The sequence below is a fragment of the Candoia aspera genome, chromosome 3 (assembly GCF_035149785.1).
Source record: "Candoia aspera isolate rCanAsp1 chromosome 3, rCanAsp1.hap2, whole genome shotgun sequence".
Lineage (NCBI taxonomy): Eukaryota > Metazoa > Chordata > Lepidosauria > Squamata > Boidae > Candoia > Candoia aspera.
Window position 1 is genome coordinate 170,220,976 of NC_086155.1, and position 13,564 is coordinate 170,234,539.

Genomic DNA, 13,564 nt, shown 5'->3' on the forward strand with positions numbered 1-13,564 from the left:
GGGGTATTTATGCAATTAATCAATGAAGTTTTGCATGAACATCTGTTCAAAGGTGTATTGGTGTATTTGGATGATGTGTTGATTTATACTGAAACCATGCAAGAGCATGTAGCTCTGGTAAAAAAAGTCTTGTGTAAACTCAGATCTGCTGAATTGTATGCCAAGCTGTCCAAATGTGCTTTTCATCAGACCCAAATTGACTACTTGGGGTATAGGATTTCAGATAAAGGCATAGAAATGGACCCTGCCAAGGTGCAGGCTATCGTGGACTGGGAGAGTCCCCGCACCCGCAGGCAACTTCAAAGTTTCCTGGGGTTCAGCAACTATTACAGATTGTTCATAAGGGGGTTCGCTGAGATTGCCTTGCCCCTAACTGAGCTGCTTCGAACAAAAGGGGTGGGAGATACTAGGAGAGTCAAGAATCCCGGAGCGCTGTTGAGGTGGACGCCTGCTTGTCAAACGGCGTTTGAGCGGCTGAAAGCAGCGTTCGTCAAAGAGCCCATTTTACAACATCCTGATCCCTCCAAGCCTTTCGTGGTACAGGCAGATGCCTCCGATTATTCTATTGGGGCATTATTGATGCAAAAAGATGAGGCAGGATGCCTCAAACCCTGTGCCTATCTATCCCGCAAATTCTCCGAGACTGAGAGACGTTGGCATGTTTGGGAAAAGGAGGCATTTGCAGTGAAAGCTGCATTAGAAGCTTGGCGGCATCTATTGGAAGGGGCAAATCATCCCTTTGAGGTATGGACTGATCATAAAAACCTGGAGGCTCTTAGTACCCCTCGAAAACTGAGCCCTAAACAGGTTCGTTGGGCTCAATTTTTCAATCGCTTCAACTTTCAGTTCAAATTTATTCCAGGGAAACAGAACTTCTTGGCTGATGCCTTGTCCAGGCAACCTCAGGACTCTGGGGCGGTGCCAGATGTGGTGAGCACCCTCTGGACGGCGCCCCAATTGGGCATGCAGGCTGTAACGCGAAGCCAAACGCGCGCGCAGCAACCGCCTACCACAAGCGCTGCTCAGCCAAGCACTTTGTCAATTCCCTCCCAATTGCAACAAAAGTTTCTAAAAGAGCTGAAAACTGATACTTGGTTGCTTGCGAATAAAGATACTATTACTTTTGACAGAGGCTTCGCTTGGAAATCCGACCGCCTCTACGTTCCTGAAACCCTCAGGAAAGATGTGTTAACACGTTCCCACGATGACAAACTCGCAGGTCACTTTGGGTTTGTAAAAACCCTGCACCTCGTTCGGAGGCAATTCTGGTGGCCCACATTACGCAAAGATGTCAAAGACTACATTGCTTCCTGCACTGTCTGTGCAATGTCCAAGCGCAAGGTGGGCAAGCCCCAGGGACTGCTGCAGCCGGTAGCAACCCCCTCTTCCCCTTGGGAAGAAATTTCCATGGACTTTATTGTAGAGCTCCCACCCAGCCAACGCAAAACGGTCATTTGGGTGGTCAAAGACTATTTTTCCAAACAGGCTCACTTTATTCCTTGCGTGTCCATTCCGTCGGCACGTCAATTGGCCCGCTTGTTCCTTGTACACGTGTACAGGCTACACGGATGTCCCTCCCGCTTGATTTCGGACAGGGGTACACAATTTACCTCACAGTTTTGGCGGGCTTTTCTCAAGCTGTTAGGCACGAAACAAGCCCTGTCCACGGCTTGGCATCCTCAGACGGACGGGGCCACTGAGGCTGTTAACTCTACTCTGGAGCAGTACCTTCGCGCTTTTGTGAATTATCAGCAGGACAATTGGGTAGACCTCCTACCATTTGCTGAAGTGGCTTACAACAATGCAGTGCATCAAAGCACTGGACAAACCCCGTTTCGGGTGGCTCTGGGTAAAGACTTTGTACCTATCACTGATCTCCCACAACCTCCTGCCGGTGCAGTCACTACAGATGATTGGTCAACACAACTGGCTGACTCTTGGCCAATGATTCAACAGGCATTGGCTGATGCACAAGCAGATTATAAACTGTATGCTGATCGGAAGCGTGCCCCACACCCTGCATTCCAAGTTGGGGACTCGGTCTACCTTTCTACCAAGTTTATTAAGTCTGCACAACCTTCAAAGAAACTGGCACCTAAATTTGTGGGTCCTTTCCCAATTGTTGCTCAGATTAACCCTGTGACTTTTAAACTTGACTTACCTCATAACCTAAAACGCTTACACCCTGTTTTTCATTGCAGCTTACTCAAACCGACTATTCCTTCTGATCGCTGGCATCGCCAACCTCCACCCCCCACCCCCATCATGATTGATGGTCAGCAACACTTCGAAGTTAAAGAAATCCTCGACTCCAGACGCCTTCGCAATACGTTGCAATATTTAGTTCGTTGGAAACATTTCCCTCATCCTGAGTGGGTCGCTGCACCAGATGTGGCTTCCCCGGTTCTGGTGGCCCGTTTCCACTCCGCTTATCCCTCGAAACCTGGTCCCTAGGGGTATTTTTAGGGAGGCGGTATGTCATGTGCGCCGTTTCAATGTCTTTGATGCATCGTAACGTTTCGCATGTCATTAATTGGATGCGTGTTTCATTTGTCTAGGGAGGATGGGAACGCTTATATTTTGGCTTTGCTTTGGAATGTGTTTCTGTTATCTACTGCGCTCAAGGTTACTTTCCCAGGCTAGCAACTCTGACGATTGCTAGCACCTGTGCCGGGCGGGGCTGTTACGAGGGAGGCGGGATACGTTTGAAGCAAGGGTTTAAGTTTGTATTTGGCGCGCTTTTGCTCATTCTCAGCTTTCTCTGTATTTGTCTCTAGTACTTTAATAAATCAGATTTCATTCAGCATCCTCTTGTGAGTCTGAGTATTTGGGGCTAGGGCAATCATTACAGTAGATTTTCATGAAACTCAGCAATCTCTGTAGCATTGGCTGAGCTGTATTCCACATACTCATTTCATGCACACCAACATATATTTTCACATTCACATATATTCTTCACTTAAATTGCTTTGGTTTTTTTTATACATATTTTGTTGTTTTCTTTTCCATTTTGCACAGAACAGTCATTTCCCAACTTCAGCTTTGTTTTATACTTTCCTTTCCAACCCACATCTCTCCTCTTAAAACTTTTCTTCTGGTGAGTGAAACTATATGCTTAGTCTTTGATGTATACTAGAATTACAATCTTTCAGGTGTCAGCAATTTATTTTGTTGGAATGATCTATTCAGGATAAGTAATCCTCTGAGGAGCTTAAATTAATTGTCAAAATGAAATTTCTCTTGCAGGTTTCTGGGTTTAAACATGTGATGTGATGAATATTACTTGATGTGATTGAAGATTCAATATCTAGTCATGCATTCAAGGTGTTTTTATAAGGTGTACACATTTTCCAAGTAACTAAATTTTATTACATTTAACTTTAAAAATGTATTTTTTTACAGGTGGATTCCTTTTTAGTAGAAGCAGTCTCCTTGAGTCATTTAAAAAAGATAGTTGTAGGACATGATGGAGAAGGTTATGGTGCTGGAATATACTTAAAAATGATAACCATTAAGAAATCAGAAAGTTCTGACAAAGAGTGGGTCTTCCCATGTTGGAACTGGCTGGATACTCATCTGGGAATCTGTGACACTGTTTGTGAGATTAAAACCATAGGTAGGTGCTTTTATTAGATAATCAAGTTGATTATATTTTTCTTTCTGATTTGGCTAAATATGCATAAAATTATTGATATCTACAGTACATCAGATTTCCAAGATGATCAGTAATGATTTTAAATAGTTGGCGAATTCAGACAATTATGTAATCGCAACCTTTATTGTAGCTTCTGAGTTGTAGGTCCTGAGATATGGTGGGAATACCTCAAGGTGGTGATGGTGAAAGGTCCCCTGTGCAAGCACCGAGTCATGTCTGACCCTTTGGGGGGGACACCGCTTTCGCGATGTTTTCTTGGCAGACTATAGCGGGGTGGTTTGCCATTGCCATTCCCAGTCCATCTCAAGGACTGCTTTATTATTCCATTATATTCCATCAAATGAGCTTTTCCTCCATTACGTGTGTTAAAGTTGGTAGCCATAATTTTATCAAGAATAGTATCACATACAGCATGTTCCTATTGATGTCCTGATTACAAGTATATTTCATTGGAGCCATTTGTTAGTGCCATCTGTCATTATTATCATACTAAATACTGTTTGCAGATGATACAGTACAATTTGAGGAACATTGCTTACTTGTATGAGAACAGTTAATTAGGATACTGAAGAATGCTGTCCATTCCTTAATAGTTGGCTTTAGGAAAGACGGTGAAGCCTAACCAGCATCAATTAAGAATTCTAAATCTCAGATTTAAGACTAATAAAATGAGAATTACATGTTAAATCTTTAAAGAATATCTGTTTATCTATATTGATGAGGTGTTATTAGTGAACTGTTGTCATGGTTATAGCAAAAAGAACTCACCACTGTTGTACAGTTCTGGCAAAATAAAGCTTTTTGTTTAAGTCCTACCGATAACAAGATAAGAACATGAATAACTCTTTGAAATCAGTGGAATTTAAGAATTATGTAGTAATAGTTGTTGTTAATGCTTTAATTCTTATTTAGGTAAAAAATGGATCTCTTCTTCAAGATATTCTCCAGTCAATCAGCAGACATCAGGTTTATGGATAATGGATATCACTGGATCTGACATAAATGCTGAAACTGATCCAATGCATTTTACTTTCAACTTTTATGGAGATAAAGGTCACAAAAAGTTGGTACTGCAGCTTTTAGGAAAGACAACACAAATCAAAGTAATGTGTTATTTCTTTTTTATAAGGAAAAACAAAAAACCCTGTCATGGGTAAAAAAAAGTCATGTATAATACATGATATAGGAGTTCTACTTCTGGATTTGGGGCTGGACAGGGGAGAAATATAATGGTCTAAAGTAACTGAAACTGCTCTATATACTAACATTAAATCCTGTAACTATTCCTTTGGAGGTAATTCCTCTGAGAAATAATCTTTTTTAGGCAATGACCTCAAAAACGTTGGCATGTGAAATGATGAGTTATTAAAAACAATAGTGACACATTTTCAATGGAGCCACACTTCTTTTTCACATCTCAGGATACAGTTGCATAAAATCCAATGAGCAATTCTGCTCACTGCTTTACTGGATGTACTGGATGTATCTTCTGCTGTGGAATCGGTGCAAATTCTCTTTTATTGCAGAGTTGGCAGTGGCACTCTAAATGATGTTAGACAGTTTTGTCTAGCCACATTTTTAAACTATCACAACACTCCATAGCAACACAACTTCAGGGGCATTCTGGGAGATTAAAATGATAGCTGATTTTAGTTTATCCTTGCTCTGAGTGCTGAACCAGTAAAAGAATGCTATGCAGGAATGAGAAATGAGTCTCCTCAATTTTTTTTATTTTTATTTTTGCAATTCTGAAAGGTATCCAGGAATTAGTGATATCAGACCTCATCTACTTCATTTACTTTTCTTAAAATGTATAGGATGGGAATAAGATATAGGTACAATAGGTTTGCATGTTCCCTTCATGTTCCCTTGAATTCCTACTGCTGTTGCTGCATTGAGACAGCATCTCATAAAACCAATGTAACAAACAGCTTACTGACAGTAATGTTTGCAGGCCTATAAAGGTTAGATCATAAATCAATGGTTCTATGGCTTTTAATTAATTAAAACAAATTAAAATCAAGATATAGTTTAAAATTGTATGAAATAATTTTATTTTAAACTAAAATAAAGATAGCCATTGTGTATACAAAATAGAGAGTTGTTGCAGCCAATCCTAAGCCTTATATGTATATGACACTTCTCTACAAATATGTATTTGCTGCAGTGATCTTTACATTTTAAGAGCACATATATGAATATCTCACATGATTGCTTTAAAAACTTCTGTAGAAAGAGTACTAATTTTCTAATGTTTTTCAGATTAAATATAAGAACTTACCTAGTTAATATAATATCCACAAAATATCCATGTGAATCAATATAGAAATATTTTTTTCAGGATTTTAATATTTACTTTAAATGTCTGAAGGGGTGCCATTTTTTTCCTAAAATCCTTTTTATATATTTAGGGGAAAGTTTTAGGCAGTACCTTGAAATTATTAGCACATGAAATAAAACTGTGGGCAAATTAAACAGCTCTAAATGGGATCTTTTGATTTTATTTCCCAAATAAATAGGATGAACTGACAAACATTGGCTCACTTTACAAGATTCAAATATCCAGTCATCATGCTCAGCTAAAAGAGTCCTGGCATTTGGCCATGTTGCATATGAAACATACAGATACCAACCAAGAGATGTGGTTAAATGTTGATTGTTGGTTTAAACCCAGTGAAGACAAATTTGTTGAACTGCCAGTATTCTTTGCAGGCCAGGATCCTTTGCCTGGTAAGATAATGTTGCTTCCTTTATAGAGGCTTAAGACCTTTGATAGTGTTGCATAGCTGATGCTAACTGAACAGATGTCCAAATAATTATTTTGACCGGAGATTGTATAATGATGGATGTCACAAGTCCCTTCAGTTTTCTTGGCAAGATTTTCAGAAGTGGTTTGTCATTGCCTTCTTCCTAGGGCTGAGAGACAGTGACTGGCCCAGAGTCACCCAGCTGGCTTCATGCCTAAGACAGGACTAAAACTCACAGCCTCCTGGTTTCTAGCCTGGTGTCTTAACCACTACATCAGTTTGGCTCTCTACATACATTATAATTTTATCTTTATTTCATGAATTATGTTTCAGATTCAGAGGCCAAGCCGTAAAACAACTGCCCAGTTGCAGTGCTCAGAAGAATCAGAACACTGAAAACAATGCTTTTCAAAATAACCAAGTTTTCTTTCATGTTGGAACACTCAAAATTGTCGTGCTGAGAACAAAACACTTTGAGCATTCCTAATCTAAACCATTTTAGCATAGAAGTAATATCCTCCCATATCCTCCATGCTTCCATACATCATGATATATCTATCAAGTGATACAAGCTGTCAGTTCTCCCTATTCCAAACATTTATTCCGTAATAAAAAAATTATAAAGCTGATATTGCAAACCTCAAATCTCAGACTTGGAAGTGATCTTGAAGGCCATTTAGTCCAACCGTCATCTAGATGCAGGAAATCCAGAGTTCAAGCATTCACAACAGATGGCTGTCCAATTTGTGATTGAAGATCCTAAGGGAGAAAGGGCTCACTGCTTTCCAGATGCAGGCTTGCAACTTTGTTTTGTGGCTTATTTGAGGCAAACCATCTCAGAAACCAAGAGAAAATAAACAGGAAGTCCTGGTCCCACTTCTACGAGTATATTGCCCATCCACTTTGCATTATGGCCCATCCAATTGCAGCCTTTAAGTCACCACCCCACCAAATATTCTGTACGCATACTTGCCACCAAAAACTTGCCAGTATGTACTGTGTAATCGCTTTCAGTGCTGAACTGCTGTTGTTCATGATATTCAGTCACAATGTTTACTTCTGGAAGTTGCAATAGTTAAAAGCCACCCTTTTAAAAAAACAAAAAACATGTTTTGTGAAGTGGCTTCTTCATATTCCACCCATAATATTCTGTAATAAAGCAAGAATATTGAAAGCAAGCTGTGCTTATCAAAAATGTTCTTTCATGATGTACATCATTATCAGTAATATGTAAAAACCTAGCCATTAACATATGTCAGGCTCCTTCACATTTTACTTTTGCAACACCAATGACATATTTCTCAAGGGTTTTGTTCTTTTTAAAAAATCATTCAGACTTACTAACCAAGTGATTCATGAAATATCACAATCTTTGAACCCATCCCTCAATATAAAAAGCAGAAGCCTTGAAAAAAGCTTTGTAGGAAAAGGTTTTGGGGAAATAAGGCACTTCTTTGTTCTTTCCTCCATCATGTATGCATTAGTGCAGATGATTATTTCATATTATTTAGTAGTTTTCCTTCATATGCTGTTTTGCATAGTGGTCCTAATTATCGCAAAATAAGTTATACTGTGTGATAATGGAAATCACTTTAAATCTTGTACCTATCTATTGAAAAGTCAAGTAGGAGTTATTCCCAAGTAAAGATTCCAGATTAAAATGGCCATTGCATTGGTTCTGGTTTTGTTTTGCTTTATTTTTCCTTAGTACCTATACATATTCCACACTTGATACATTCTGAATTGCTTTTAAAAGCTTAAATGTCACAAGTTTTAAATTCAAAATGGGAAAAAGGATATGATGAAAAAAATCTGTAATTGGAAATAATTTTTTGTTCATTCCATACTCACTGGGTTATTAAAGCTGAAGCTCTTGCATTCTTCAGTTTCCCCAAAATGAGTATTACAAAAGAGGAGGAGAGATGAAATCTGAAGATAAATTCATTGAAACTGAGCAACATCTGATGGCAGAGCTTAGATCTTTCACCAAGGCATCTATTTTTCCACATACCCAATTATAAACAAATAAACTGCCGAAGGAACACATAGAAATTTGGCACAGGTTATGTGCAAAGGCTTTTAATATTGTGCACATGTCTCTAAAATGTGTGCTATGGCATGCTTGCATAGCATCAGAACTACCAAGCTTCATATTGCCTGATTTTTTTTTCCTGGTAAATGGAATGGAAAACTTTCCTTCTCTCAGCCTCTGCTTTTGCAGCAGGAAAATCAGATATTTCTTGTTACCAAGGGTGCAGTTTAATGAGAATGTCTTTGTATTCAGTCCTGGATAGAGAGAACAGATATTGCACCAGTGCACATCTATATATAAATTTGTTAATCTGATTTGAAGAGCAGTCCTGCCAAAAGCAGCAACAGAAACATTGCCAAGAATATAACCACTTGTCAGAAGATCTCTGCACAGCCTTTAAAAAAATTGGCTCAATTTTGCTTTACTTCATAATATAAACATAAAATCTCCACTGATAATAAATTACATTTGTTTTATCTTTCATAGTTTACTGACATTAACAAATAAGTAGCAAATATTATGGGACAGTCCAATTCCTACACCTCTGTCTGGATCTCTGCAAGGCTTTTATCAAGATCCCTAATTATGTTCCTGGTTAAAAGCTAATAATGTCCACTAGACCAGCTTTCCTAACATGTCGCTGTCCTGATGTGCTAGCGTTCCATATCTTAGGACTCATAGTCCACATCATTTTGGGTCACCTTGGTCGAGAGTTCTGAGACCTACAAGCTCAAATCATCTCAATAACAACAGGTTGGAGACTCAAGGCTAGTCAGTAAAATCTCCCTTATGTGAGCTTGACTCTTGGTGACTATATGGCCACATGGAGTCTGCTGATGCCCTTTGCAAGGCAGTGTGTCCTGAGAACTGCTGATTACCCACTGTGGAGACTGGGAAATTGTTTCTGCTGAGCAAACAAAGACTATAAGAGGTATCAGGCAGCTTGACCCCAAGTAGTAAGTTCACTGAGCAAGTGAGGGAGGGAATAAACAGAGTTAATTTGCCTAAGGAGGTTAAAGGAGAGTCCTTAACAGTTTTCTTTTTCACCTCTAAATCATGAGGTGCCAGTTTGGTCTAGTGGTTAAGGTCCTGGGCTAATAGGAGGAGGAAGGAGTATTTGGGATGTTCGCCACCTGAGTTATTTATAAAAATAATAAAAGCAGGATAAAAATTAAATAAATAAATACGTTTGGCTAAGGTGGCAGCCTGAGAAAGGAACAACAAGAAGAAATACTTTCTTCTGGTGATGTTCTCAGAAGGGGAGAAAAAAGTGAAGATGAATGGAAAGGAGTCTGCAGTTGTGCTCTGCAATGCTTGAAAGAAAGGTGGCATATATTTGCAGAAAATCCAAGCTTCTATTGATTGATTGATTATGTGCCATTAAGTCACTGTTGACTCTTAGTGACCACATAGATAGATTTTCTCCACAATCTGTCTCTAACCTGGTCTTTCAAATCTTCCAACAGTGTATTCATTGCCACTGTAAATGAGTCCATCCACTTTGCTGTTGGTCATCGTCTTCTCTTTTCTTTTGCGTTTCTCAGCATTAGAGCCTTCTTCATACACCAAAGTTCAAAACGTCAATACTCTTCCCATCCTGCTTGTTCAAAGTCCAACTTTCACTTCCATAGACTGTCACAGGGAATACCATGGCTTGCACGATTCTGATCTTTGTATATACACACATCACAGCATTTGAGTATCTTTTCCAAGGCCTTCAAGGCTGCTCTATCAAATGCTAGTCTGCAGTGTACTTCTTGACTGCTGGTTCCTTTTCTGTCAATAGTTGATCCTAAAAGACAGAAGCTACCCACCATTTCAACATCTTCATTGTCAATTCTACCAGTGCTGAAGAATGCACAAGTGTGTGGTTGGTGGAACAAAGTTACTAACACAGGAGATGCCTCAATTGTTAAGGAAGAAGATTTATCAATTCAAAGAAAAAAGAGTCTACAACAGAAGCAGATTTTTAAAAATTTGATTTGATTTGTATAGCCACCCATCTACAGTACCTAGGGAAATTTTGGGCAGTGAACACAAATAAAAACATAACCAAGCTGTTCAGTGGGACAATCCTTCTGTGGAGAATCTAAAGGATGGCCCTGAAAAACATGGAACTTCATTACCAGAAGCATTAGAAAATGGGGAGGAATTCTATTGTATGTTAAGAATATTCATTCCTGCTCAAAAATCAAAATGAGTGAAACTGACAATGTTGTAGAGAATTTCTGGGTTAAATAAGTTAAGGAACAAATAAAAACAATACTGTTGTTGGTATTTACTGTCACCCTTTCTATCAAAAAGAAGATGTGGCTAATGTTTTACAAAAGCAATCTACAGATATTTCAAAGAGGTGTGAAGTTGTAATGATGGAAGATTTTAATTACTCCAACATCTGTTGGGAGACAAACTCTGCAAAGCAAGATCCTTCCAAAAAATTCCTAACTTGTTTTGCTGAAAACTTTCTCCTTCAGAGAATGGAGGCAGGCACAAGAAGATTATGTCTACTTGTCTTGATACCAGTCGATATAGAGCTGAGGCAGTGGAAGCAGCAAGAACATTGAAAGTTACCATGCAATGTGTGAGTTCTTGATTTTAACAGAAACCAAAACTGAACTTGCTCAAATATATGCTTACTTTAAAAAGTAGGAACCCACAACAGGAGATGCTACAAGAAGCCCAAGGTGAGAACTCCTAAAGAATAAAGAAAGAAATAATCACAAAAGAAGCCAATGTAGAAAGAGGGCATGTCATAATGAAGGTCTACCAATGAGTAGCTTTGAACCATATAACTGGTGTCAATAAAGCAAAAGCTCAGGATGAGCAATGGTTAGCAAAGGACACTAAGAAAATCAAAAAGGATTTCTTTAGGTACATTCAAAATACAAGGAAAGAAAAGAATCAGCAAACTGATTGCTCAATAAGGACAGCAAATTATCCAGGAGTAGCAATTCTCTTTTGGCTGTATCTTCTGCAACAACAACAACAACAAACACTATGTATTCCAACCAAGAAATGTGAAGAAGAGGATGAAGAGGAAGGACTAAGGCTTGCAATTGATGGAAGCACAGTCAAAGAATACCTCTTTACTTTGAATTCAAAATGACTATAGGACAGCAAACATTAGTTTCAAAACAGTGAAAGGGAAGATCCAATAAATTATGATCAGTCGATGTATCTCTGATACTGGCAGGATTCTAGAGCAGATCATAAAAGAAATCAGTTTGCAAGGGCATAGCAAGCATAATGTGGTCATCATTAGAAGTCAGTATGAATTTTTCAAGAACAATCATGCCAGGCTACTCTTATCTCAATACTTAATTGGTAGCTTCCTTAATCAATTGTGATGACACTGTAGATATACTATATCTTGACTTCAGCACAGCATTTGACAAAGTACCCTCTGATAGGCTGATTGAGTAGCTACATAAATGTGCCTTGGGATGATATGACAGTTAAGCATGTACAAAAATGGTACCCAGAGAATGTTTATCAATGGCTCCTTATCAGATTGGAAAGTAGTATCAGGTAGGGTGTTAGAATGATCAGTCCTGACTCTTCTATTTTTCATTTTTTTCATTATTGATATGGATGGTTGGGTGGGTGGAGGAATGCTTATCAGATTTGGAGATCATACAAAAAAAAGGGGTGGAGAAGCAATAGCTAATATGTGAGAAGACAGGAATACAATTACAAATTATGTTGATAGGTTGGAGGAATGAGTGAAAGTAAAAGAATGAAATTAAACAGAGAAAGTGCAAAGTTCTTCACTTAGGAAATACATTTCAAATTGGAGGATATCTGGCTTGGTAACAATACTTGCAGAAAAGATCTTGGTAGAGCAATTGATTGCAAACTTGTATGTGGCAGCAGTGTGATGTGGCTGCCAACTAATCTCAACAGTTCCTCTCATTATAGTGCTATATGTTTCTTTTATTTACTTCAGTTGTGGAGTATTCTATCTATGTACACACTGGAGACAGAAAGAAAGCGGATGCCACCGGAGATGCTTATTTTTGTATTTGTGGAGGCAGAGGTGATTCTGGAAAACAATGGCTTAATAATTCTAAAACAGGCCCAATCACTTTTGGTAGAGGACAGGTAATGTATATGTTATATAATAGGTATGCATATGCTTTTAATAAACATGTTTCAGGTGTAAAGAATATTTTCCTTATTGTATAATGGCATGACACTGAATAATATTTGGTCAAGTACTGACAAACTCTGCTGTATTCACTTGCTTAGTCATCTTCCCAATTAATTTAAATGCTTTCTGTACTTCTTGAATCAGTTCGATGCAAGATCAGTATAACCCTGTGCTAAACTCATAAAATGTGAAAGTAGTTTTCATAGATGATCTATAGCTGGTGCTGCTTAATCAACAATTGAGAACTCCCACAGGTCTTTTGTTAACTGCAAATGTATCCCATGGTATCAGCTACATTCAGGAGCAGAACTGATTTATTGTGGGCTCAGCTATAGAATATTTGAAACTGCATCAGAAATTGTTGTTTTGCTTTAATCGTTGCATAGAGCTTAAGAGTGACCTGTTCTTTCACGGGTGGGCACTCTTGTCTTTCTTTCTTCTCTCCCACAAAAGTACAGAACACAGTAATGTTCTCAGCATTTCAAGGTCAGCTGAAGTGATGACAACCATAAGTTGGCTTCAGGCTGCTTCTGAGAAATTGGGGAGTGGAAACAGTGATGATGAACATATTTGTTGCATGACTGCTGAATAAATTTGGAAGAAAATTGATCAGAAGAAGCTACCATATATAGGTTCAAGATGGAATATCAAAACTCATAGGCAAAACGTTTTATGATATGACCAGGGCATAATTTATTTATAACATTTTAAGGGAGGAAGGGAATGAGCAGTACAGAAGACAATGCTATTTAAAATCAATCTTTCTCTACCATATATTATAGAAATAATATATACTAAAGGATGAATGCCTAAAAGATTGCAATCCTACTCTAGTCCAGTATCTGAGCTCTGAGTAAGGTTAATCTAAAATGCTTCAGAAGAAAGTAGTCTTTTTGTGTAACAATCATAATTCATTGGATTTTATTTATTTGATTCTAAAAGCCCTGTTACTGGAACAGCCAAACACTCCAGGAAATACT

The 13,564-nt window shown here is 38.4% G+C and overlaps 1 protein-coding gene across 1 annotated transcript in view; it reads left to right on the forward strand.

Annotated features, from left to right (window-relative positions):
- Positions 1-13,564, forward strand: part of RP1 (RP1 axonemal microtubule associated) — a 203,098-nt gene that overhangs the window by 133,277 nt on the left and 56,257 nt on the right. The window contains exons 34-37 of the mRNA XM_063299285.1: positions 3,403-3,616; positions 4,568-4,758; positions 6,175-6,385; positions 12,381-12,535. Coding sequence (XP_063155355.1) covers positions 3,403-3,616; positions 4,568-4,758; positions 6,175-6,385; positions 12,381-12,535 — 771 coding nt within the window. The remainder of the gene's footprint in view (positions 1-3,402; positions 3,617-4,567; positions 4,759-6,174; positions 6,386-12,380; positions 12,536-13,564) is intronic.